This window comes from Malurus melanocephalus, unplaced genomic scaffold, assembly GCF_030028575.1.
Source record: "Malurus melanocephalus ecotype Western Australia unplaced genomic scaffold, MMel_1.1 scaffold_303, whole genome shotgun sequence".
NCBI lineage: Eukaryota > Metazoa > Chordata > Aves > Passeriformes > Maluridae > Malurus > Malurus melanocephalus.
The window spans coordinates 237,508-261,279 of record NW_026623535.1 but is presented as its reverse complement, the minus strand read 5'-3'; the positions used below and the strand labels follow the sequence as shown (position 1 = coordinate 261,279).

General features: G+C 37.4%; 1 protein-coding gene across 4 annotated transcripts in view; it reads left to right on the top strand.

The window, feature by feature from the left end:
- Nucleotides 1–23,772, top strand: part of CHD7 (chromodomain helicase DNA binding protein 7) — a 132,460-nt gene that overhangs the window by 99,072 nt on the left and 9,616 nt on the right. For all 4 annotated transcript variants that reach the window (XM_057377155.1, XM_057377157.1, XM_057377156.1 and 1 more), the window contains exons 13-31: nucleotides 2,860–3,036; nucleotides 3,919–4,062; nucleotides 6,172–6,427; nucleotides 10,953–11,163; nucleotides 11,655–11,850; nucleotides 12,076–12,243; nucleotides 12,907–13,086; nucleotides 13,369–13,479; nucleotides 13,566–13,771; nucleotides 14,697–14,896; nucleotides 15,499–15,658; nucleotides 18,670–18,759; nucleotides 19,332–19,435; nucleotides 20,832–20,961; nucleotides 21,240–21,312; nucleotides 21,533–21,587; nucleotides 22,305–22,533; nucleotides 22,699–22,907; nucleotides 23,047–23,724. In XM_057377155.1, coding sequence (XP_057233138.1) covers nucleotides 2,860–3,036; nucleotides 3,919–4,062; nucleotides 6,172–6,427; nucleotides 10,953–11,163; nucleotides 11,655–11,850; nucleotides 12,076–12,243; nucleotides 12,907–13,086; nucleotides 13,369–13,479; nucleotides 13,566–13,771; nucleotides 14,697–14,896; nucleotides 15,499–15,658; nucleotides 18,670–18,759; nucleotides 19,332–19,435; nucleotides 20,832–20,961; nucleotides 21,240–21,312; nucleotides 21,533–21,587; nucleotides 22,305–22,533; nucleotides 22,699–22,907; nucleotides 23,047–23,724 — 3,577 coding nt within the window. The remainder of the gene's footprint in view (nucleotides 1–2,859; nucleotides 3,037–3,918; nucleotides 4,063–6,171; nucleotides 6,428–10,952; nucleotides 11,164–11,654; nucleotides 11,851–12,075; nucleotides 12,244–12,906; nucleotides 13,087–13,368; nucleotides 13,480–13,565; nucleotides 13,772–14,696; nucleotides 14,897–15,498; nucleotides 15,659–18,669; nucleotides 18,760–19,331; nucleotides 19,436–20,831; nucleotides 20,962–21,239; nucleotides 21,313–21,532; nucleotides 21,588–22,304; nucleotides 22,534–22,698; nucleotides 22,908–23,046; nucleotides 23,725–23,772) is intronic.

Here is a 23,772-nt window from a genome sequence, read left to right as displayed (position 1 = left end):
TTCTATTAATCTCTAATATTGTTTAAGATAATTATCACTTTTGGTTTCTTATCTAGATGTATAATACACAAATAAAGTGGGGTTGAAATCAGTTTTTATGTTTTTAAAATAATTTCCTAGCAGAAATTGATACTTCATGTAATTAAAAAAATTTGGTTTATACAAATACAGTCTCTGCTGAAGTGTTTCCTGTGTCAAAAATCATGTTTGTTTGCTATTTGAGTGGTGCTTGTTCTCAGCATGTTCCTCCCCTTAGAATACAGAAGTTACTTAGCATGAAACCTGAAGGAACGTCATCAGAAAAATCCCACTTACGGTGCAGATTCATAGTGTTATTTTGGCAATATTGTTTCATTGATCTACWGGCAACTAAAAGGATCTACAGCAAGATGCAGCAGAAATTTTTGYTCCTTCTGTAGCTATGTCTTAACTTGCTTCATGCAATGAGCGTGGCAGTYATTTGACCCCATAGTGAGTAATGACAAAGTACTCATGGCACAGAAAAATGAATAATTTTCTGCTGGCTTTGCTCCCTGAACTGGCTTAAGAGGAGAATCAGACAATTACTGTGTTTAGGGATAAAGGAGAAATGGAGAGAACTGATCCTTTTGGTGGCACCTAGTTTAGGTGTGTCATAAAATCACCTTCTGTGTTCCATTCTTTGTAAGACTGTCAGCTGTGAAACACATGGTAGAAACTGAATTACAGGGAAAAAAATCTTTTCATGTTCTGAAATAAAGAATCCCCATGTAGTGTTCACTCTGGCATTCTCCAAAGTACCACCACTGGGCATATGATGGGAGACAAAGAGGGAGASAAAGAAGACATGATTTCGCAGCATCATTTCCAGTTTCCTTGCCAAGCACATCAACCCAGACATTGGGTATCTTTGGCTGCTTAGGTCTTCATATGAAAAGAGGTGTCTCAACCTGAACTGTTTCTCAAAAAGACAATTGAACATTGAGAAACTGTGAGTGGCTTTTCAAGTGCAATGACAAGAGACAACATGCATAAGATTGGTCTCACCCATCTACAGGAGTGTGATTTTTCAGAGTCAGCACCAGTTACCAGAGTCAAGTTGTTGTGAAATGCTAGAGAGTGGTCAGTAACAAAATACATTTCTGCAGTAGTGTAGAAACAGTATTTTCAACAGTAGGGACATGGTGTTATCAGAGATGTTCTGCTTGTGAGGTTCACATAGAGAAGCCTGTTCCAGTGTTTCCTGAGCAGTGTAACTGATAGGTCTTCCTAGGGGCCCTTGCCTGGTTGGAATAGCAAATAAACCATATGCTTTTCTGTATTGTCCTACCTCTGAGAACTTGTGTTTTTAGATTACAAAAACTGTATGTGCCAAATATAGCTTGTGATAGTGTCTTGCAGAAGAGTTGACTGTGATGGAAATCTACTTGGCTCATGAAAAGGTTACAGCATTTCAGTTTGTTGGCTTTCAGAGTTGCCTACTTAGTGYATCTTCATTTGCTGTTTAAGTAACAACTTTTTTTGTCCCTGACAAGATAAATATTTCTGGACTATGCCATGAGAAAACACTGTTGAGCAGGTCATTACTCCCTCTGAAATGTTCTTGATGTGAGCAGGCAGATTTAATGCTGAGTTCAGGATATCAGGTGTTCAGTCACTTCATTGAGTCAGTAGTCAGTTCTGATCCCCACAGTTTGAAGAGGATTATATGCAGGTCGCTTATAAAAGGATTCAGTCTTGCACAGGTCTAAAGGAAAAAATGGTCACCTTACTGTAAAATATTTGTTTCTTTTGAAATGTATTCAGTATACAATATGTGAGAGATTSCTTTGAAAATGTGGAATGACTTTGAACTTGTGTAAGGCACATCCTTTAGAGAGACAGTTTTTTTGCACAGGCCCAATGACACTGGATATACCAAATTACATTTTTCTTTCAACAACATTGGGAAGAAGCATAGCATAATGTCAGAAAGATGCTCATTTCATGGTTCTGAATAAAGTTTATTCAGGGTTGTTTTTTTTTAACAGAGTCATTATATCAGCACTGAAAGTAAGACTGAACTAATGAACCATTGAATGTGGTGCCAGACGTCAAGTTMATTGTCATGTTGAACTTTGCTTAACACAGATTTACAAAAATATTATGAAATAATATGCAGAATTACACATTCTCCATTTAAGGGTTCAGATGTTTGCATCTGTCAAAGCTGTTCCCTAGAGTTGGTGTAGATTCCCCTTCCCTAGAAGTGTTCAAGGCCAGATTGAATGAAGCTTTGAACCACCTGGTCTAGTGGAAGGTGTCCCTGCTCATGGCAGGAGCTAGACGGTCTTCAGGCCCAAGCCATTTTATGAATTTGTGGGTGTTTTGAATCCTGAGTGTCTGCCAGGGAAAAAAAAAAAAAAAACAACCTAGTAACAGTGAGCACAATATTCAAATAGTGAGAAAAAGGAAGCCTTAATGCACTTTTGCTGTGTTTGGATTGTTTGGGAGGACCTTCATATACCTTCAATTCAAAGGTAAGAAGAGAATTCCCTTGACAAGTCTGAAAACCTTTTTTCAATATTGCAGCAATACATTAATGCCTCAAGGCATTAGTATAATCCATATGAATTACAACTGAAATACTTGTATAACTTCYATGTAATCAATGTGCAGTGATTCTGTGGGCCTATTTACAGGATTAAAAATAGCTGTCATGAAGCAAGTAGCAAACTTACACAATTGTATTTACCCATTTAGTCAGCAATAATGACTTCATTTGCTTTAAATGTATTGTCCATTGTACTTTTGTGTTTTGTGTTTTTTAACAATAAAAGTTGAAGATTAAACAAATTCTTCCTTTCTTTGCCTTACTTTAACATTTGCTGTTCTTTTTAGGGTCGTGTGATAAAGGGGTCCTACAAGTTCCATGCTATTATCACAACCTTTGAAATGATCTTGACTGACTGCCCGGAGCTGCGTAACATTCCATGGCGTTGCGTGGTCATTGATGAGGCCCACAGGCTGAAAAAYAGGAACTGTAAGCTTTTGGAAGGACTCAAGATGATGGACCTGGTCAGTGTGAATGTCTCTTATCTTTGAGTCTTCTGTATTTTTATTACTTCTGATTTATGGTTTAATCAAAAAGTAAAATAAAAGTGTTTTTTCTTGAGTAAGTTGTTAAGAAGAATAGGGGAATATTTTTTAAACATGTGAGAGTACTGCAGTCATGCTAAGCTAATACCAGTAATTCAGTTTGTAAAAAATGCTGTGTACCATTTATTCTTACTATGGTTGTTGCTAGAGGAAAGCTGACCTTATATTCTTACAGATGAGTCTTATCTGTAAGACTTAGAAGTCTTAGAGATGTGGAACTTCTCACATAAGTTCTTGTTATACTGCTGRATTCATGTTTGGCTCTGGGCTAGTTGCTGAACCTGTCTGGTCTCTTCCTCTAAAGCAACATGCAACTCCTGTCTCTGCCACTCTCCTGCTCTGCAGCGTGTAGTAGGAAAGTAGAAGTCTGCTTCAGGTTCCTGTGTTTGATCCTGTGTTGATCTCATGCCCTGCGGAGATCAATGCACTGAGGKCAATTGGAGATGTGGTAAATCAATGAATTTTTACTGGAAATGATGGGATAAGTTCAGTTACTATTTTGCTATTCAAAGAGTTCATTGTACTTGTGAAAGGGATGAGACATTGTGGACCARTATAATCTCTTCTTGTATCTTGGAGGACTTTTGAAGCTGCTTAAGTAGTGATGTATTTTTCTGGGCTATCGCTGAAGGAACACCAGAGTACCAGTTAGAAATGTCTTGAGAAGAGTTTTATGTAAGGGGAGGGGAGAGGAAGCAAAGATGAGGCAGACATATGGTGACAAGGGGAAAGAATTTTGTGTATTTTTCCACTKAAAGTTATAGTGATGGATTCCTAGGCAACTATTTCTTAACCTTTCAGGAGCATAAAGTGCTGCTTACTGGAACCCCTTTGCAAAATACAGTAGAAGAACTATTTAGCTTGCTTCACTTCTTGGAACCAGGTCGCTTCCCATCAGAAACCACATTCATGCAAGAATTTGGGGATCTTAAAACTGAAGAGCAGGTAAACTTACCTTGCATACTTACTTCTTCTGTTTAGATATAGCGAATTTATTTTATTGAGGGGTTTTTTTTGCTTTTGGCCAAAAATAATTTTTCCTTATCACCGTTCGGGGTTGTTTTGTAATCCTTTGTCTATTGGTCCTGTAGAAACAGGAAAAATTTCCTTTGTTGAAATGTAGTGTCTAAAAATAGAGGTGGGGTGTCTTGTAATGGTTTCTGGATGAAAATACTTCTAAGAGAATTAACTTGTCAGTTGACATTCTTCCTTAAGCATCAGAGTGGAAGGGACTGTCCCTGTAACTTCTGTGGAATTAACATCTGGGAGTTTTCTCAATGACTTAAATGCAAATAGGAGCATACTTGAAACCCAGTTTAGCTAGAGGTAACCAAATGGAGGGAGACTTTTTTTTACTCAGAAACAGATTTCTCAAGCTATCCGATAGTAGAAATGCATAAATCAATACAAAATGAAAGACCCTAGGTGCAACATGTTTTACATCTGAAATGTAAAATATTTCTTTATATGTATCAAAATGTTTTAAAGGCCCAAGCCAGCTTAATATTAGGAATTAAGCATGGCATCTTAATTTGGCCCTTTGCATSCTGTGGTTGTAACTCCATGCATTTTTGTGTGTAATTTTGTTGGCTTTGTCTAAAAATTCAGTTTTTGATATCTCTTAACTTTTGAGTGCTTGAATTTGTTGACTTTCTTTGGGAAAACTCTTTCATACATAATAATCTAAATTGCAAAATAGCTCTTTCTCTAGCCCTGGGCAAAACCATAGGAAATGTTTCCATACATGTTGCAGACTATTGCATGTGAGTCAGAATGGACATTGACCTGACTGCAAGTGAGACAGCTCTGATGCAAAAGTTCATATAGTGTCCTGTTCATATAGTGTTTGAGCTGTAGTTAATATATCCTAACTTGCAACACAGCTTTTGTCTGGCCTGTTCAAAAAGACTGGAACCTTTTGAAGCCATTCATGGAAATATTGCTAAAATAATACCATTGGCCATGATCAGAATTAGAGTCTGGATTGCTTGGCCCAACAACTTGAGAAGAACTTTCTTATCTGTTGACACTCAGCTGTTTTGCAATTGGGTTTCTCTTTCAAGAGATGGGACAGGTTATGTGTTAATGACTTGGGGTTTCTTCTCCATTCCTTGCAATCGTATTCCATATATTTTTTAAATTGTTCATGCCTCCATGCTAATTACCTTTTTTTCTTCTGAAGTTGCTTTATTACTAAGGGAATGATGTGACTTTAGGAGAAAGTGTCTTTTGTTCATATTTCCACTGTGCTGCTCTTCACGAGGACATGATGACCAATTTCAGGGTGAATTATTAGTTCTTCAGCACTTAGATGATTTGTGCTTTGAGACATGACCTAAAACAACCTAAATGCCAGGTGTTTTGTTTTTTTTAATATGGAATACATTTGAGCTTTTTATGTGAGTGACTTCCCAAAAACTTAAAAAAACTTAGCCTTTTTTTTTTTTTAAGAAAACTGACATCTTTGCCCTTCCCACCCTTTAGGACATGTCTTAAAGTATATGCCAAAAAACCTGGAGACGYTAAAAATTATCAGTGTCATAAAAAGTAACAAATACAAAACAGTTTCATTTATWGGCCAGTCCTAAATAGTTTTTTTCTACTTCAGTGGATGTCAGAATTAGGGAAATGAGAAAATAATTAGAAGCAGATATTTAAAGTGAGGAAACAGCATTAAATACTGATTAGTAATTAGAAGGGAACTGCAAAAGTTATCTTAAAGTGTCAGATTTGCTTATATAACACGGGGTTAGCTCTGCATGATTTGTTTGTAGTACAGTCCTTGTTTAGAAGGATTGTTTTGAGTGAGGCCTATTTAATAACAGACATCACTAAACAGAAGGGCTACACACCAAAAGCAGACTTCAGAAATGTGTATGTCACTGAGTTAACAAGAACTTGCTATTGAGTCAYTAAGAAATTATTCCTTACAAATGCTCTCTACTTTGCATTTGAGGTGGAAAACAAGGATTTTAGAATTTAGGAAATTGAAAAATGAATATTTGATTTCTAGCAGTTTTAATTCAGTTATTTTATTGAACATCTGTTTTCCAGGTGCAAAAACTGCAAGCTATTTTAAAGCCGATGATGCTGAGACGTCTCAAGGAGGATGTGGAAAAGAACCTGGCCCCCAAAGAGGAAACCATCATTGAAGTTGAGCTGACAAATATTCAGAAGAAATACTATCGTGCTATTCTTGAAAAGAATTTCACATTTCTTTCCAAGGGTGGAGGTCAGGCAAATGTACCTAATCTTTTAAACACTATGATGGAACTAAGAAAATGCTGCAATCATCCATACCTTATTAATGGTAGGCTGCCTACTTTTCTCCTTATTTGAAAAATGGTTGTAAAGATGTTTAGTAGGTATAAATTCTATTTTAGTGTGTCTTTGTTTGTTCATTTACTTTAAATAGAAAAGTGAGATAACTTTTTAGGTTCTCATAAGTACGGATATCTGCTAGCCAGGACAGCACTGCTTTTGCAGGCATCTGTGCTGCTTTTTTTCAAGGCTTCCTGACAGACTTAGCCCTGACTGAGTTAATGTTGGTATTGTAAAGTTTTCCTTTCTGTTTTGTGACAAACAAGACTTCAGCTACAATGCAGGTTGTTGGACACTGGCATGAATATGGCAATTTTTTTCTAGGGTTATAGTCAGCTGCTACTTAGTTTCGTGCTGTAGAACATCATAAAGTAGTAACTTAAAATTTCTGAATAAAAGTTGCAGGGTAAGAAATCATTATCAAGCTTGCTTTTATGGCCACATGTTGTCAGCTCATTTTCTTAATTTAACTAGTAAGAGAAAGATCAGGATTAATGTCGTATTAGAGTYTAATGATTATTTTTCATTGTGATGRTATTAGTTTTAGATCAGGATATCTTCAGCAAGTAGTATAGAATTGTAGAATGTCTTAAATTGAAAGAGCCCCATAGGGATTATTGAGTCCAGCTCCCTGCTCCTCGCAGAACTACCTAAAACTAAATCATGTGACTTAAGGACCAGATGCTCCTTAATGACTTGTGGGGCCATGAACACTTCCCTGGGGAGGCTGTTCCAGTGACCAATCCTACGATGAACCATCCAGCTATACCTGTCTGAAGTATGCTGAAGTTGCATGTGTTGGTCAGTTCTTCCCTTGGAGGATGTAACACAAGCCTCCATGCAGGATTGCATTCTACTAGTTTCTTGTTTCCTGRCTCCTGTTTCTTACTAAATATGATTTATTGTTGGTTTGTGGTGGTTATAGGCTTCGTGATGAARGACTGTTTTGTTCAAGAGCCATATGTGATTTCAAGTTTTTTATTGTGTGACTTCTGTATTGCAGTACTTAAGTTCTTTTCCTTGACATTTTTTGTTTAAATGGGGGGAAAAACGCTTAAACTGATTCACAAAATTAGATCTAATTATGTTTCATGCRCCAATAATTATTCCAAAGACCTGATACTGGCTTACTCCAAAGTACTTCAGTTCATCCATGCTGGTGGTTGTTCAGCTTCTAAACTCATATGACATACAGTAAAGTAGCTTTGTGATTCTGGTGCAGGGTTATTTGGGTTTTTTACTTGATTTTTTTGGCTTAAGTTAATCCTTTATGTAAATGAGTYGATCAGAATAGTTCAAGATGTTCAGGTTATGAGCATCTGGACTTGATGCTTCTTGGCTTTCAGCTAGTTTTCTAACCTTGCTATTATTTTTCCTTATTTCATATTCGTTAAAGAAAAGAAACGAGTATTTTGCTGCTACTTTATTTTGTCAAATAGATTTTAGGAGTAGTTCTTGTGGCCTTGCAATCACAGCAGTAATTTTTTTTCTCACAAGTCTTGTATCATATAATGTAATTTAGAGATGCTGAAGCTCAGGTGTTTAGAAAACTTCGAGTATTTTTTGATTACAGGATCTTAACCTTAATAAAAGGGGGTGCGTTTGTCTCTTGAATGCATTTGCCTTCATAACATTTTTGTGATTTTTTAACCTTTGGACTTGCTTGGTGTCACTCAACAAAATGGCAGGTGGGTTGAGTCTTCAGATTAGAGGAGAAAAAGAAATCCTGATGTGTCAGTGTGGAGATGGAACTAAAYAAATATATCCTTTGTAGTTCTAGGACAGAAAATACTCTTAAATCCTGTAGTTGTCTGAGCCCAGTGTTTTGTTTTGTTGATTGATACTTAACAACTTGGTAGTTAGCACAACGGTACAAGTTAATTTAATTTCTGCTAAGAGGTTTTGCAGTGCTAGTATTTACTGTTGCATAGTGTTCTACTGATGAATAATTTGCTGCAGTTGCAAGTTTTGTTCCCTAGGCTTAACTGCTTTTACAAAAGTGTCTCTGAATCCTTATTTTCTTCCAAATTTGTGGRGTTTGTGAGCAAGCAGTAGTATTAGCAAGCACATGTATTAGAACATTTGAACATGTTTTGTTTTGTGTAAGAGTTGCAAGCATATCTTCTATATAACCTTCAGTTAAGGTTATATGTTAAAAGTAGTATGGTAGGAGTTGAATGTAAAGTGGGGTTTTTGTTTCTTTTTTGATTGATAGATGTGTTCTGTGATGTGCTAAGGTGTGGGAGTAGACTTCTAGACATAGTTACTGYGTGTTGTGTATTTTCTAGCCAACTTGGGCAAAGCAGTGTCTGTCATTTTTTTTTAGGGCTGGACTCTTGTTTTCTCCATAGCAAACATTCTCAAGTATTTATACATCATTCCTCTCTCTGTCTCCAAGAACTAGCAGTGGGGAGAGTGTAAGCTTCTATACTTACACATCTTAGTACTGAACACCAGAAAGGCTCCTTACTCTGTCATGGCCTCCTGAACCCTGGAAGGGCTCCTCCTCTCCTAATGAAGAGTAGAAGTGGGGGTTTTCCTGATGGATCAACCACATATTCAAATACCTTCCTTTCATCCCTTGCTAAAAATCAGCTGGAATAGGAAGTAATTTTAGAGACCTGCAAGTACTGCATCAAGTAACTTTCGGATAACAGGCTGCTCAGTGTAGATTATTTGATTTCAGTTGAAGTAGGAATTAAAAAGACAAGRATGGTCTTTTAGAGGGTTTAGGTAGGACAGACTTGTTGAAGAACAGGTTCTTGGAGTGGTCAGCAGTGGATGGGTTTTGCTGAGACCAAGCTCTGATACTGTAAATTCACCATTCATTAGACCAGCTTGTGGGTTTGTTGTGGTGTGGTTTGCTTTTGCAGGTGCTGTGTTTGCATATTAGTTTGCTTCATAGTAGTGAAACTTAAATTTGGATATCGCAGTTGAGTAAGAAATAATTGGTGTAACCTGAAAAGATTACTGAAATTACTGTATATGAACTGCTTGACAGCCTTCTGTATCCTGGAATTGCCAAAATTCAGTATTGGAGATTTACTGCCCAAAATTCTGCCTGTTTTACWAGATGGGAGGTGATATGATTGAAGGGAACTTTGAATGTCTGCTTACGCTATTTTCATATGGGCTTACTTTTCTTATGTGCAGTCCGTTATTAGAGTAGGGAATCTGGATCAGGAAAATCCTGAGATGTAAAACTGTCTTGAAAGGCGGTCACATCTTGAGTCCATCAAGTTCTGAAAAAGCGAGTGGTGCAAGTGTTTGGAGCAGCACGAAGCTGTCAGGCAGCCTGCTCCGGGTGRGATCTGGTTCAGGCACCGCATTACAGCAGGCACTGAACCAGCGATCACACAGGGAGGGTGCATTTCCGTGTTTGTTTACAGGCATCTACTTAGAGCTGGGATTTGAGAGGGAGATGCTCAGCAGAAGCCTGGCAGTAAGCTGTTCKTTCCCCTCCCCCAACCCTCCCATCTTTCCTTGTGCTATTCAAAAGCAGTATTGAAGCTGAACATTAGACAAAAAATAGAAATCATTTATAAACTACATTTTGTTAAAAAAAAAGGCAGAGGGGAAAAAAAGATGGCTTATAAAAAGGGGGTTATTTGGAGGTGMAATAAGCTTAGAACAAAGATTCCTAACTTTTTACATAGCCAAGAATGGCAATCTGATAACTCTTGGAATTGTCCACTGTTTGTAGAAATGACATTAAAATGGAATAAAAGCACAGGAGAGGTTGAAGAGAAAACTTGAACTTAATCTGTAGTCTTCTGATAGTGAGCAGAACGAGGAAATAGTCGCTGCTGTGCATATCATTCATAGGCAAAGCGAGTGGYGAGAAAAAACTTTTGACTAATGCTGGAAAGAATAAATACGTTGGATAGCTTCATCAAACTAAACAAAAAAATACATTCAGTGAGAAAAAAAACTAATAGAAGGTAAAATAGTAATTTCTTAGCTGCTTCCCTCCCATTAGTATTTTAAATTGTTGGATTTTGATTTTATAATTAATAATGAGAGGAGCAGGTTCAGGTCATGTGGATGTTTAAGGCTGATTTTTAGAGGCACGGACATTAAATGTGAATCGTATCCCTTGTATTTTCCTGTATAAACAAGACTTCTTTTTCTTTCATGTTGCAGTTTTAAAAGGACAAAATTTCTGTTTTATCAGTTGAAATATATTTAATTTTTTCAATTTTTCTTTTTTTTTTTTCGTTGAATTATGTGCATCAATAGTTCTATGAATTTATTTAGGAAAGAGATTAATAGTGTTCAAAAAAGGAAAAAAAAGAGTGCATTCTCAGAATTATTTTTTATTTATGCTGTATTTGTGTATATGTTTGCTTTAAATTTAAGCTTAATATTTTTTATAAATGTTTATTTTTTTACAAATGTTTGTTCACATAGTGCTTAAAACATTCCTGCAGTTTCTATAGGGTATTGAAGGCGATCTCATTGTTTATTAATAAAACCCTTTGCAGTGTTCATGTATTGCTGTCCAATCTTTGCAGGTGCTGAAGAGAAAATTTTGGAAGAGTTTAAAGAAACACACAATGCCGACTCTCCAGATTTTCAGCTCCAGGCAATGATCCAGGCTGCTGGCAAGCTAGTRCTGATTGACAAGCTGCTGCCAAAACTGAAGGCTGGTGGCCACAGGGTGCTTATCTTTTCCCAGATGGTGCGCTGCTTGGACATACTGGAAGACTACCTCATTCAAAGACGGTGAGAGCAACAATATAATACAATTATAAATAAACTGTGCCTTCCTCGGTGGCCACCATATTTAACCTGTGAGTAATCTGTACAGAAAGGGAAGAAATTAAAACAATATTTTCTATAGTGATCTGACTGAGGGAAAGAGCAAACCCGGAGGTTGCAAGTACTGAGATTTTTCTTTTRAGTGAATACAAAATGACCTCATATTGAGAGCTTTAAACCTCTTACTTTACTTCTCAGTTAAATGTTTTGGTGTTTCTAGAGTTTTTTAGTTTAGGCCTAAATTTTTGTTGAATTTATTGGAGTGAAAGTCTGTTCTTTACTGATGAAAGAGACAAAATAGTAGGTCTTTACTGATGAAGTTAGTCACTTAGATTGTTGTAAGTTCTTCTGACCCTATAGTAGCATATTTCTCTTTGTTGTTTTTAATTGCATATTTTTCTAAAGAAGCAACACCATTGAAATATAGCAATCCCTATAATACATCTATTTTTCAGGTACCCATATGAACGAATTGATGGTCGAGTGAGAGGCAACTTGCGTCAGGCAGCTATTGACAGGTTTTCAAGACCTGATTCTGATAGGTTTGTTTTCCTGCTGTGTACAAGGGCAGGAGGTTTGGGCATTAATCTTACTGCTGCTGATACCTGCATCATTTTTGATTCAGACTGGAATCCCCAAAATGACCTCCAGGTAATATTGAAGAGATGATTTTATTGAAAAATTCTCTTTGCCTTTTTACTGTGAAATTTTCTTCACCTGCAAGAGAAATTATCTATTGGCACTCTTTTGAAAGCATAAACAATATTATTTATATTAAAAAAACCCTTTTAAACTAAGTTCTGTATATTAATTATTTCAAACTTTTCTTTCTTCCATTTGTAATCTGTGACTGAATATCTGTCTTTGTTTCTTCAGGCTCAAGCACGATGTCACAGAATAGGGCAGAGCAAATCAGTGAAAATTTATAGATTGATAACAAGGAATTCTTACGAAAGGGAAATGTTTGACAAAGCTAGCTTGAAGCTGGGCCTTGATAAGGCTGTGCTACAATCTATGAGTGGAAGAGAAAATGCCACAAATGGGGTAAGGATTTRTATTTTAAGGTGTATTATCAACAAATGCCATGAATGTGTTACATTTTGCTTGCCTGTTTATGTTTTAGCTGGAGAACAGTCGTTTTCAGATGGACTACGGCTGATATTTTGAAGTTGGGTTAATTAAGGGCATTGGCTACATGAACTGGATCAACCTATCTAATGGCTCACTTATTGCCAAAAGGGGGCAGGTGGAGTCATGTTTCCTCAAACCTGATCCATTCTCATCATTCCACCCTTTACATTATGTTGATCCTGGCACTTGATGCAGTTCTGCTTCTTTGCTTTTGCTGGTGTAGCCTTTTTGCTTTGGGACCTTTTTGTTTTTTTTTGCATTAGGTTTTTTGTCAGGTTAGTAAGTTAAATCTGCTTCCAGAAGGAGTTTAGCAGTCATCAGAGCTAAAGGGAATCAGTGACAATGAATTATTAAGTTGTTTAAACCACTCACATAATTTCACCCTGAGAATTTTGTTGTTTGTATTCTTCTTTAAAAGGTGATTTCAGCATGAATGTTTAATTGACCAACACCACATATTGCAGAGTTTCAGTTCTTAAAATGCCAAATAAGAGGACAATCCAATTGTGCTGTCAGATGAACACATTGGCAGGTGTCAAAAAAACCCAAACCCATAACCCCTCTTACGTGTTACAGGTGCAACAGCTTTCTAAAAAAGAAATAGAAGATCTTCTTCGAAAGGGGGCATATGGTGCTCTGATGGATGAGGAAGATGAAGGGTCTAAGTTTTGTGAAGAGGATATTGATCAGATTCTCTTAAGGCGAACACACACAATTACTATTGAATCTGAAGGAAAAGGCTCCACATTTGCAAAGGTGTGCATTGACATTCAGAGGAAAATGAATAAAATGTGACCAGAATAGATGAAAGTGTMTATTAAATTGTGTCAATTTATTTTTTCAGTGTACTTGTCTTAGATATTTTTCTTGCAAATGTTGGGAATCTGTATTTCTAGTATTGATAGTTTCCAGGCTTACCTTTTTTCTTTCTTGATCACTACCACTTTCTAAGTCCTAAGTATYGTACTCGCTAGTCAAAAACAGGTATTCTTTGGAGCATGCAGTTAAGAAACCAATCCTTGTTTTTACTTTGACTAGGCTAGTTTTGTGGCATCTGGGAACAGGACAGACATTTCTTTGGATGACCCTAATTTTTGGCAGAAGTGGGCAAAGAAAGCTGAGCTGGATATCGATGCTCTAAATGGAAGGGTAAGAGCTTTCTGTCTGTTTCTCGTACAGTTAAATTGAAGATTCCCCCCACCCCCCACATTTATACATTTTCCCTTTCATTTTAGAACAATCTAGTTATTGATACACCAAGAGTAAGGAAGCAAACCAGACTCTACAGTGCAGTCAAAGAGGATGAACTGATGGAGTTTTCAGACCTGGAAAGCGATTCTGAAGAAAAGCCTAGCACAAAGCCCCGTAGGCCACAGGACAAATCACAAGGTTATGCAAGAAGTGAATGTTTCAGGGTGGAGAAGAACTTGTTGGTTTATGGGTAAGATATAAAAATGAAATATACTAATTGTGGCTAAAGATCTGAAAATAAATTATATCTAGTAAATAACTCATCCTTCCCTTAGACACGTTCACATAATATCATRTAATGTTTATGCATGCCAGTCAGATTTTTTTTTTGGTTGCTATATATATAAACTGCTTATATATGTATTATTTAGTTTAAAGTATCTGAGTGTCTCACTGATGGTTATGAGCTCACTGGTAAGATAAGTGGGTTTGTGATGACAGAATATTTGTTTCTGGTCTCTCAGTGTAAAGAATTCTTGAATTAATGAGTTTCAACTGCTCTTTTCTGAGTGTTGAAGGGAGTAATAGTGTATTTCTATAGAGCAAAATGGTTTTGAAATCAACAGTCAATCTAGACTTTTCTACATAGATTCTGGTATTTTGGCACCACTTAAATTCAGATATTTGATACTTGATATTTTTCCCATTGAGTGCCAATTTGAATTTTATCTCTTTGCAAGCAGGTAGCTATATTTGACTTCTAACATGGTGGCCTTTAGGATGACTCTTTCAGCAAGTAGTGTACAACAATTGCTAGTAATAGGTTTCTGCATCAAAATAGGAATGTTTCCCTGAATCCCATGATTCTAGGAACTGGTTGAGTTTCCTGTTTGTAGCTTTCTGGCACCTTTAGAGTTAAACATATATACTTCATTAATTTTTTGTGTAGTTCAAGTGCAGCTTTATGAACAGTGAACTTATTGCCTGTTCTGTAAAACAAACATTTGTAACTCTTTGGTGCTGGAGGTTGGATTCCCTGATGTAACCTGCAAATGCAAAATGCATTAGTGCTAACACAGGAGGTCCCAACTTGCTTGATGCCAGGAGTTAAAGTGAAAGTCACAAATTAAAATACCAGTACCCTGTCTGTTGTACTGAACATATTTTTCTTATAGCTGGGGTCGGTGGACTGACATCCTCTCACATGGGCGCTATAAACGTCAGCTAACAGAGCAAGATGTGGAAACCATCTGCAGGACTATCCTGGTGTATTGTCTTAATCATTACAAAGGGGATGAAAATATCAAAAGTTTTATCTGGGATCTGATCACTCCAACTGCAGATGGGCAAACTCGAGCTTTGGTTAATCATTCCGGTATGTCTACCACAATCAAATAATGATGCTAGTAAATAGGAAAGAATTGCTTCAGTCATGCTATCTATTTGGTTTAAACTATAGCCATTCTGACATGTTGTAGGATCTTGTCAGATTTTATGAGTAAGGTGGGCTTTGACTTGGTCTGTACTTAAAGGGGAAGTCTCCCTCAGACACTTTGTAGAATGTGGTGCTCTTTCCCCTGAATCAGTTTGAAASAAATATTCCAGCATACTTCTTCATTGGCACCTACTGCTGCAGTTAATCTCTTTTAAATTGCCATAAATCAGAAAGCTTGTTTCCTTAYGGCCATTTAGATTCATGAGAGTTTTTACAAGAAATATTTATATAACACCATTTTCTGGCTAGCACTCTGAATTTTTGAAATCTTCACACCTAAATTTGCATGAAAGTTTTGGTTCATTTTGTTGCTTGCAATTTTCTGTACTGAGTTATATTGCTGTTCAGTTTTTCRTGGTTGTGTTGCCCACAAAGTAATGAATATAGCAGTGATAATTAGCTTTAAATATATATTTGTAATGTTGTTTGGGKTGAGAGTTTTTCTGTTCAGATTGTGTAAGAAATATTGGGGTTTTGTCTAGGTCTGTCTGCACCAGTGCCCAGAGGGAGGAAAGGGAAGAAAGTAAAAGCCCAGAGTTCACAGCCAATGCTGCAAGATGCTGATTGGCTCACAACCTGTAATCCAGATGTATTATTTCAAGAAGACAGCTATAGGAAACATCTCAAACATCACTGTAATAAGTAAGTACTAATAAATGTTTCATTTAGAGGTTAGGGATTTTTTTAAACTACATGTTTTTGAAAAGTCCACAGCTTCGTTTGGATATGTTTAATAGAACACAGGGCCATTTAATAGGATGTAAAGGCCATTATTACTTTTTAATTCGAGGATAATCATCTTAACAGATATCTGGATACTTCTGTAAGCTCTTTATGACAGATCAACACAGTTCTGAAGAAAATTATTCTCTACTTATTAAATAAGAATGGAATTAGATGTGGTTATCTTTTTTACCATATAAAGTAAGGACCATATTGCTACACTATATCTTATTTCACTTGACAATTGGCTATCTTTAAACAAAAGCTGTTTGTTTCTTACTTTCTTATGGAGTCCCTCAGACTGGTATTTAAAGTTCTGGTCCTTAGATGTTAAACTCATATATCCAGTTCTTAGTTTCGGGAGTTTCCTGTAGTAGTTCACCTGTGTGGGGGCKTATCTTTTCATTCTTTCTCTCCCTTCCTCTCTTGCTCTCCACATCATACAGAATATTTATTCTTTCTCCTTTGMGATGAAATTTCTCACCAAACTCTTTTACCTGAATTGATTTGWCCTGATTGGATTCCTAAGTTCTAAACATATTACTAAACCAAAAGCCTTTGGGGATAAAGATCATAGTATATAACATTTTATTGTTGCATGAATGTCTCTTAAGAGCCTTTCTTACATATTTTCTGGCTTTTGTTCTGTAAYATTTATTTTTGTGTCAGCTTTCTTTGATGCAATCTCAGTTTTGCTTACTACATTCTCTATTATAGAGACTGTCCCAAAAATACCTTGGTTTAGAGTTGGGGATGTGGTTGATGGCTTTTGAGATTTTGGGGTGTTTTGTTTTGTGTTTAAATTTCTACTCTTCRTTGTGTATATATATCATACAGTTGTAATGGAGTGTTACTGAAAGGTCATCATTACTTTTGTGGTTTGAATATGTATTATGTCTCATTAACACTATTTAGTGAAATTATTGATTTGAAAAGTACCTGTRGGCTGTCAATAGGGGGTGTGATGTGAAGGAGGAAAGGCATTTAAGGGGTTTGTTTGCTATTTCCAGATGCTAACCAAGCTTAATTCTTGGCTGATGACAACAGATACTCATAGAATTACGTTAGTGAGTGCACTTCCAAATGAACTGCTCTCGGATTTTTTTCTGAACTGTTACTTAGGTCTGTTATTACACTTCACTCGCTCTTAAAGTAATAAAATTCTTTCCTGTAACATTATTTTAATCTCCCAGGAAACATGTCYTCATTAGTTGCTATATCAGTTTGCAGATCAGGCTTCAATTCATTTTTTAAATACTGCTKCTTTAATAATACAATAGAACAATTACAAGGACTGGGAAGACTGGTAAATGTGCAAGAATGTTTTCAGTTGCTATCTTTTTCCTTCACTTCCCAGATTCACCAGGACTAAGTGAAATGTAGAAGCCACATGTTTTTAGCACAAGTAAGATCAGACAGAGGTGGAGCCATTTAATAATCTGAGTAATTTCATTCAAAAGGTACCAGTAGAAGTTGGCTTTGTAAGAATTTGTGTCCTTTCCTTAAGTACCACGTGTGCTGGTTTAATGCATAGAATTCCTGAAAGGTGCAAAGAGCCTCTGGTTTTTGGTTTATCTTGGCTTTTATTTCATGCATCAAGCCTCGTTGGCTTKATGTAACAGCTGTTATTGCTTAATACTAAGATGATAGAGACCCTCAACAGCTTATTTACATAGCCACACAGGGAGCAGGGACACCTTACTGGTCCCAGTTTCTGTGCATACAAAAAGAAGCATGTCTGACATGTTTTGAATTGCAGACATGACCTTCATTCAAATCCCTGCTCTTCTGAGGTTTGATTGAATAACACGTGTGAAACTGGCTATTGCTCCAGTTGCATCTGATCTCTRACAAGGAGCTCTCAAAACTGGTGGTGGTCTAAATTTTTCATGCAAGTGGGGTGATCAGATTACTGCTTCCCTGGTCACCCTCGCTGTTCCAGGAGCAGCAGCAATTCAACAGTTGCCGTGATGGATTTGGGTACAGTGAGAGGGCAGGCTGAGTAATGTCCATTTTAGCTGGTACTGGTTTTACTTCATGAACTAGGCAGCAGGGGGTGCCCTGAATTGGGTAAACATAGGAGAGCAGGATTATTTTCAGGTAGATACTTTTTCTGCAGAAATGACCTCTTTTGTAGTCTCCTTGAAAAGCCAGTCTGCTGTTCTCTCTCCTGCCAGCTTCGAGTGTGACCACAACACCTGACAGCGCTTCCAAAAGCGACTGCAGTGTTGCAGAAATGGGAGGAAATAAACTCAGTAACAAAGATTTTTCACTTCCTTGTAACAGTTAGGCTGTGCATAGGTAAAATTAAATAGCAGTTTGAACTATACAGAGTAAAAATAGTTAATATCTCCCAAGGGAAATGGRGGATTATTTTTCCCCCCCATTCTCAGAAGCAAAAAGTTGTATAATCTGAAAAACCTGACATTCCATATTGAGGGTTTATTGTAAGGTAGTAAAACCAGATTTTATATCTCGTTTATTCCTACAACTTCTGATGTGCTTCCAAAAATGGTATTAAGGCAGCAGCTGAGGAAATTTTATGAGATAATGAAGCAGAACAGTTACTGAAAGCCATCTGCTCAGTTGTTTACAAACTTGCTTCAATACTTCAGAGGCAGTGGTAGAGTACGTGTCTAAACTTCACAAGCTGCACTAGGTAGAACTAAATGAAATGCGCCGGGGCCGGGCTGAGCTGGGTCCCTCTCTGTGCAGTGTAAGCAGTTGCCAGGCAGGCCTGTTGGAAGCCAGCAGAAAGCACCACACAGAGGTGATTATGTGCCACCATCTGTCACGCTTCAAGCCTACCATACAGCATGGCTAATCAGCCTTGGCAGGATGATGGATGAACAGCAGCAGCTGCCAAAAGCCACTGTTGGCAAACAGTCCTGAAGTTAAGAACTTTTTCCCCCCTCTGCCTTCCTCTCCAGGGTCCTGCTGCGTGTCCGCATGCTCTACTATCTACGACAAGAAGTTATMGGGGACCAAGCAGACAAGATCTTAGAGGGTGCTGACTCAAGGTTAGTGCAAGTGCAGGTTTATTTTTTGCTTTATGACACTGGGTTTTGTAAAGTACACATACTATAATAATGCAGCGTTTAAAGGTGGTCACACTTTATCTCTTACATGTCTGTTCTCAAGCAGCCTTATTATTTTATCAAGCGCCGTGGGTAATTTTCTTGGGGGAGGAAACAATGTGGGAAATGAAGTGGATTTGCAGTTCTGCTAATATTGAGGGATTATTCTATCTCAATTTAAAAAATTAAAAATACTAAGACCTTAAATGAATAATATTTAGATAACCATTCAACTCCCAAAATAGCCTAACATTGGAGTTTTTTTTTTGTTGTGGGTTTTTTGGCTGATTTTTTTTTGTTGTTGTTGTTTGTTTGTTTAACTGTCCTAATTATTTTTTAGGGTATTTCAATTTCTTCTGTGTTAGATTTTGGGGTGGTCTTCCACCTGAAAATTTCTATTTAAATAGTGTAAACCACTTAGGGTTTTTGGGTTGGGTATTTTTGTTTTGTTTTGTTTTTTTTTAAATCTTTGTCCAGTAATACCTTTGAGAGTGTATATAATGTTGTTTTCACAGTGAAGTAGATATATGGATACCTGAGCCATTCCATGCCGAAGTTCCTGCAGACTGGTGGGATAAGGAGGCAGATAAATCCCTTTTAATTGGAGTATTTAAACACGGTAAGTGATGTCTCACTCCGAACAAAACTCAGTTGTAAAGCTTTCAGTGTGTAGGACTGTTCAGTCATAATATTAACAAGTATTGTTCCAAAGAACTGTTGGCTTGTAGCTCCCTTTTTTCTTGCCTGCATTAAAAACCTAATATGAGCTGTAAATATCAGATGCTGTTTTTAAATGTTTGCAGAACATTTGAGAAGAAAACATTACTTTCTTGGCTGTAAATAAAACAAAGCCATATTTGTTTAAATAATAGCCAAATAGTAAGATAGATCTCCATAAACTTTGCTTCCAGCACTGCTTCACTTGCTAACTCTGCCAACCAGTGTCAAAGTGGACGGTGGGCTTAACCTCTGCTATTAATCTGTACAAGTGCCTCCTGGGCTTTGTTCCAAGCAATATTTCACAAATGTCAGTGTTGAGAACTCCCGGCTCCCTTGAGTGGGATGCAGCCTTGTTAACTTTGAAAGGCTGGGGATGCAGAGCTGGCATGATATATACAGTGAGCGATTCCTGATTATAATCCCAATTCTCTGGAGGTCGCAGAGGTATTCTCAGCAGCCCAGCCTGACTAAAGGGGAGAATGATGGCTTATAAAACCTTTCATGATTACAGTTTGGCTTGAGGCTCTACAGCAGTTAGGAGCAGTGTGTTGTAGTACAAATCCTAATTGAATTGTGCTGTTCTGCCTATGTACAGCAGCTCTGTGTTGTGGGCTCAGCTGAGGCAAGTCTAGTCTAAAAATCATTTTCCTGCAGTGCACTGTTGGGATCTGCCATTTTCCATCTAGTCAACTTGGGCAGTAAAAAAGCAAACAGCAGTTTGAAAACCATAGAGGGAACAGTGTCATCTTACTGACATGCATCATCCTAAACCTAATAAGACAGGTTCGTTGGCCTTACGTATAACCCATGTATACAGCATTTTTGCTGCCTATATTGAGGGTTTCAGCAGGGCTGGAGCTATAGAAAATAGCATGTGTGTGTGTGTGTGTGTGTGTGTGTGTGTGTGTGTGTGCGCGCTTCCATTCGCATTTTCCTGTTTCCACTGGCCAGTATTGAATGGCAAGGACCACTGTGAAAGTCATATATGGAATTTAAAGAAGTTTTTTACTTGTGAAAGGTTTTTACTTTATAATGACGTGAAAGTTAATGCTTTCTTCACTATCTTATATGTGTTAATGTTATTGATGGGAAAATGTTTCTTTGCTGTTGGAATTTACCAAAATGAACAATTTTTTTACATAAATTAAATTTTTTCATCATAGTGACAGCTCCTTTGTTTTATTTAAAAATAAATCAATGAATCCAGAAAATTTTACATTTACTGCCTAGACCTGTTTCATGTGCAGCTGGTCATAGCTTTTAAAAAAACATTTTGTCTCCTGCTCTGCATGCAGGTTATGAGAAGTACAATTCCATGAGAGCGGATTCAGCACTGTGCTTTCTGGAAAGGGTTGGCATGCCTGATGCAAAGGCCATAGCTGCTGAACAGAGAGGGACAGACATGTTAGCAGATGGCGGTGATGGGTAAGGAGGACATGAAAAAATTAATAAACTTTATCAGCATTGTATATGTTGGCATGGGTTCATATGTCATATTATACTTACATGTTGCCTGAGGATATGAAGTGATCGTATGATGTACAAAGTACATAGAATTGTTTACACAGTTGAGCATGAAATAGAAATGTGTAACTTGATACACCATACTGATGGCTTTTGTAGCTTTTTTGCTTTTGTCCAGAAAATCAGTCCCCTCTCAAAACCAGTGTTTTTCTTGAAAATATTTTTAAAATATTTTATAGGGGTGAATTTGACAGAGAGGATGAAGATCCAGAATATAAGCCAACCAGAACTCCTTTCAAGGATGAAATTGATGTAAGAACTCCCAATTTTCTGTAATTACAAATATGTACAATTATAATTGATCCTCCATATTTATTTTAATGTGTGTTTTTTAAGTTTGAGAGCCACCAGATTAACACACCTTACAAAGATTGTTTTCTGCTCTGTTTGAGAGATGACATATTTTTCTCTCTTCAAATCATGACATATGGTCAAAGCTGAAAACTAAAATAACTTCTGTCTTCTCCCCAAGGAATTTGCAAACTCACCTCCAGAAGACAAAGAGGAGTCCATAGAATTACACCCAAGTAAGACCATAGCAAAGAAATTAAAACGGCAAAAAGGGATAATTTAGTGAAAGGTGGGCTGTTTATATTACCACATGAGGGGATAGGAGGTGCTTTGGGCCAATACCACAGTAAGCTTTTTGCTGCCAAATCTCYTCATGCTTCACATTTTTCAAAACAATTACATACTGTCTTTGAATAATCYACATTATGGTTCTCTGGATTTCTAATTACATAGCAGAAACTGGGATGATAAAGACCGGATGTTTCATAATGCAGCCGTTGATGGTTTTGCTGAGATAATCTTGGAAGTTACAAATACGTTGTTTCCTCAGTATGGAGGAAAACTGCCAAGCTTAAGTGAGAATAATAAAGTGGGAAATGATAAGCATAGGTGTTTCCTCAGAGGCAGAATGATCTTCTTAGTAATGTATTTAAAGATGCATTGCATTAATTTAAATCCTTACAGTGTTCATAATATGTTTGCATTCATAACATCAAATAATAATGCTTGATGGTTATCTCTAAATGCTTCACAAGCAATTCTGAGTTCTTAGAGTTGGATGGTTTGGTTCTATTTTTTATCTCCTACCAATAGTTATCCTGTTTCTAACTCATTATGCACCAGTATTAGAGGTACATGTTCTTATCTGATAAAACAAGAATCCAGTTATAGCCATAGAAACTTTGAAATGTTTAGTGTTGATTTTRCAGTGCAAATACCTCTCTGTTCTCTAGACAAGCACGGTGAAARCAATTCTGAGTTAGGGCAACTCTACTGGCCCAACACTTCAACCCTGACTACCCGTCTGCGTCGCCTCATTACTGCCTATCAGCGCAGCTATAAAAGGCAACAAATGAGGCAAGAGGCACTAATGAAGACTGACCGCAGGAGACGTCGGCCTCGAGAAGAAGTGAGGGCACTGGAGGCAGAAAGGGAAGCTATAATAACTGAAAAACGACAAAAGTGAGTTTCTCGGTGTTACCTTTCTTTAAATCTTATTTGAGTGTGCATGTTACTTATACTGCTCTTTGTTTTGAAAGAATAATCTGAGGGGGTTTGAGGGCATCTAAACTGTGTTTTGACTCATTTATCCAGCAGCCTCACTTCTCTTGCTTCTTCTTTGACTAGATGGACAAGAAGAGAAGAAGCTGATTTTTATCGTGTGGTGTCTACTTTTGGAGTAATTTTCGATCCTGTRAAACATCAGTTCGAGTGGAATCAATTCAGAGCATTTGCCAGGCTTGACAAAAAGTCCGATGAAAGCTTGGAAAAGTATTTTAATGGCTTTGTGAATATGTGTAGACGAGTGTGCCGAATGCCCGTCAAACCAGATGATGGTAAGTTTTAACTGACTGTGGAATCAACATGTATATTAGGAGACAGTGGGATTGTTGAAGCTTCGTGCCCAGGTGTAATGATGTTGAAAGGGGTGTGCATTCAATCCATGTTAAACAGCACAACTTGGTGTCCTTGCAGAACCTCCTGATCTTTCCACGCTGATTGAGCCGATCACAGAGGAGCGTGCTTCTAGAACTTTATATCGCATCGAGCTGCTGCGCAAGATCCGGGAACAGGTTCTCCATCACCCACAGCTGGGGGAGAGGCTAAAACTTTGCCAGCCAAGTCTGGACCTGCCAGAGTGGTGGGAGTGTGGTAAACATGATAAAGACTTACTGATTGGTGCTGCTAAACATGGAGTCAGTAGGACAGATTATCACATTCTGAATGATCCTGAACTCTCTTTTCTTGAGGCTCATAAAAACTTTGCTCAAAACAGAGGGACAGGTAATGCAAATCCTGTCTCTTCTGTAAACCCTCTGGGTGCTGGCTGCAGTCAAACACCACCAATTGTCCCATCTACACCAGTACAAGAAGAAAAGACTACGGAACAAACAGAGTCTAAAGTTGAAGGGTCTGAAAATCCAGCAGCCAAAGAAAAGTCTGAAATCAAAGAGGAGACAGATACTGCAGATAAGGACACTAAACCAGACTGTGATGCTGAGGCTGAGCCTGGCTCTGTTAAATGTGAATTGAAAGACATAGAAATGAGTACAGATGTAGATCCAAAATCTATTTCTGAGAAAGGTTCAGAAGAAGATGAAGAGGAGAAACTGGAAGATGATGATAAATCAGAAGAATCCTCCCAGCCTGAAGGTAAGSCATTGGTCAGATCAGTTCTATGTGCTTAGCACAAGCACCACA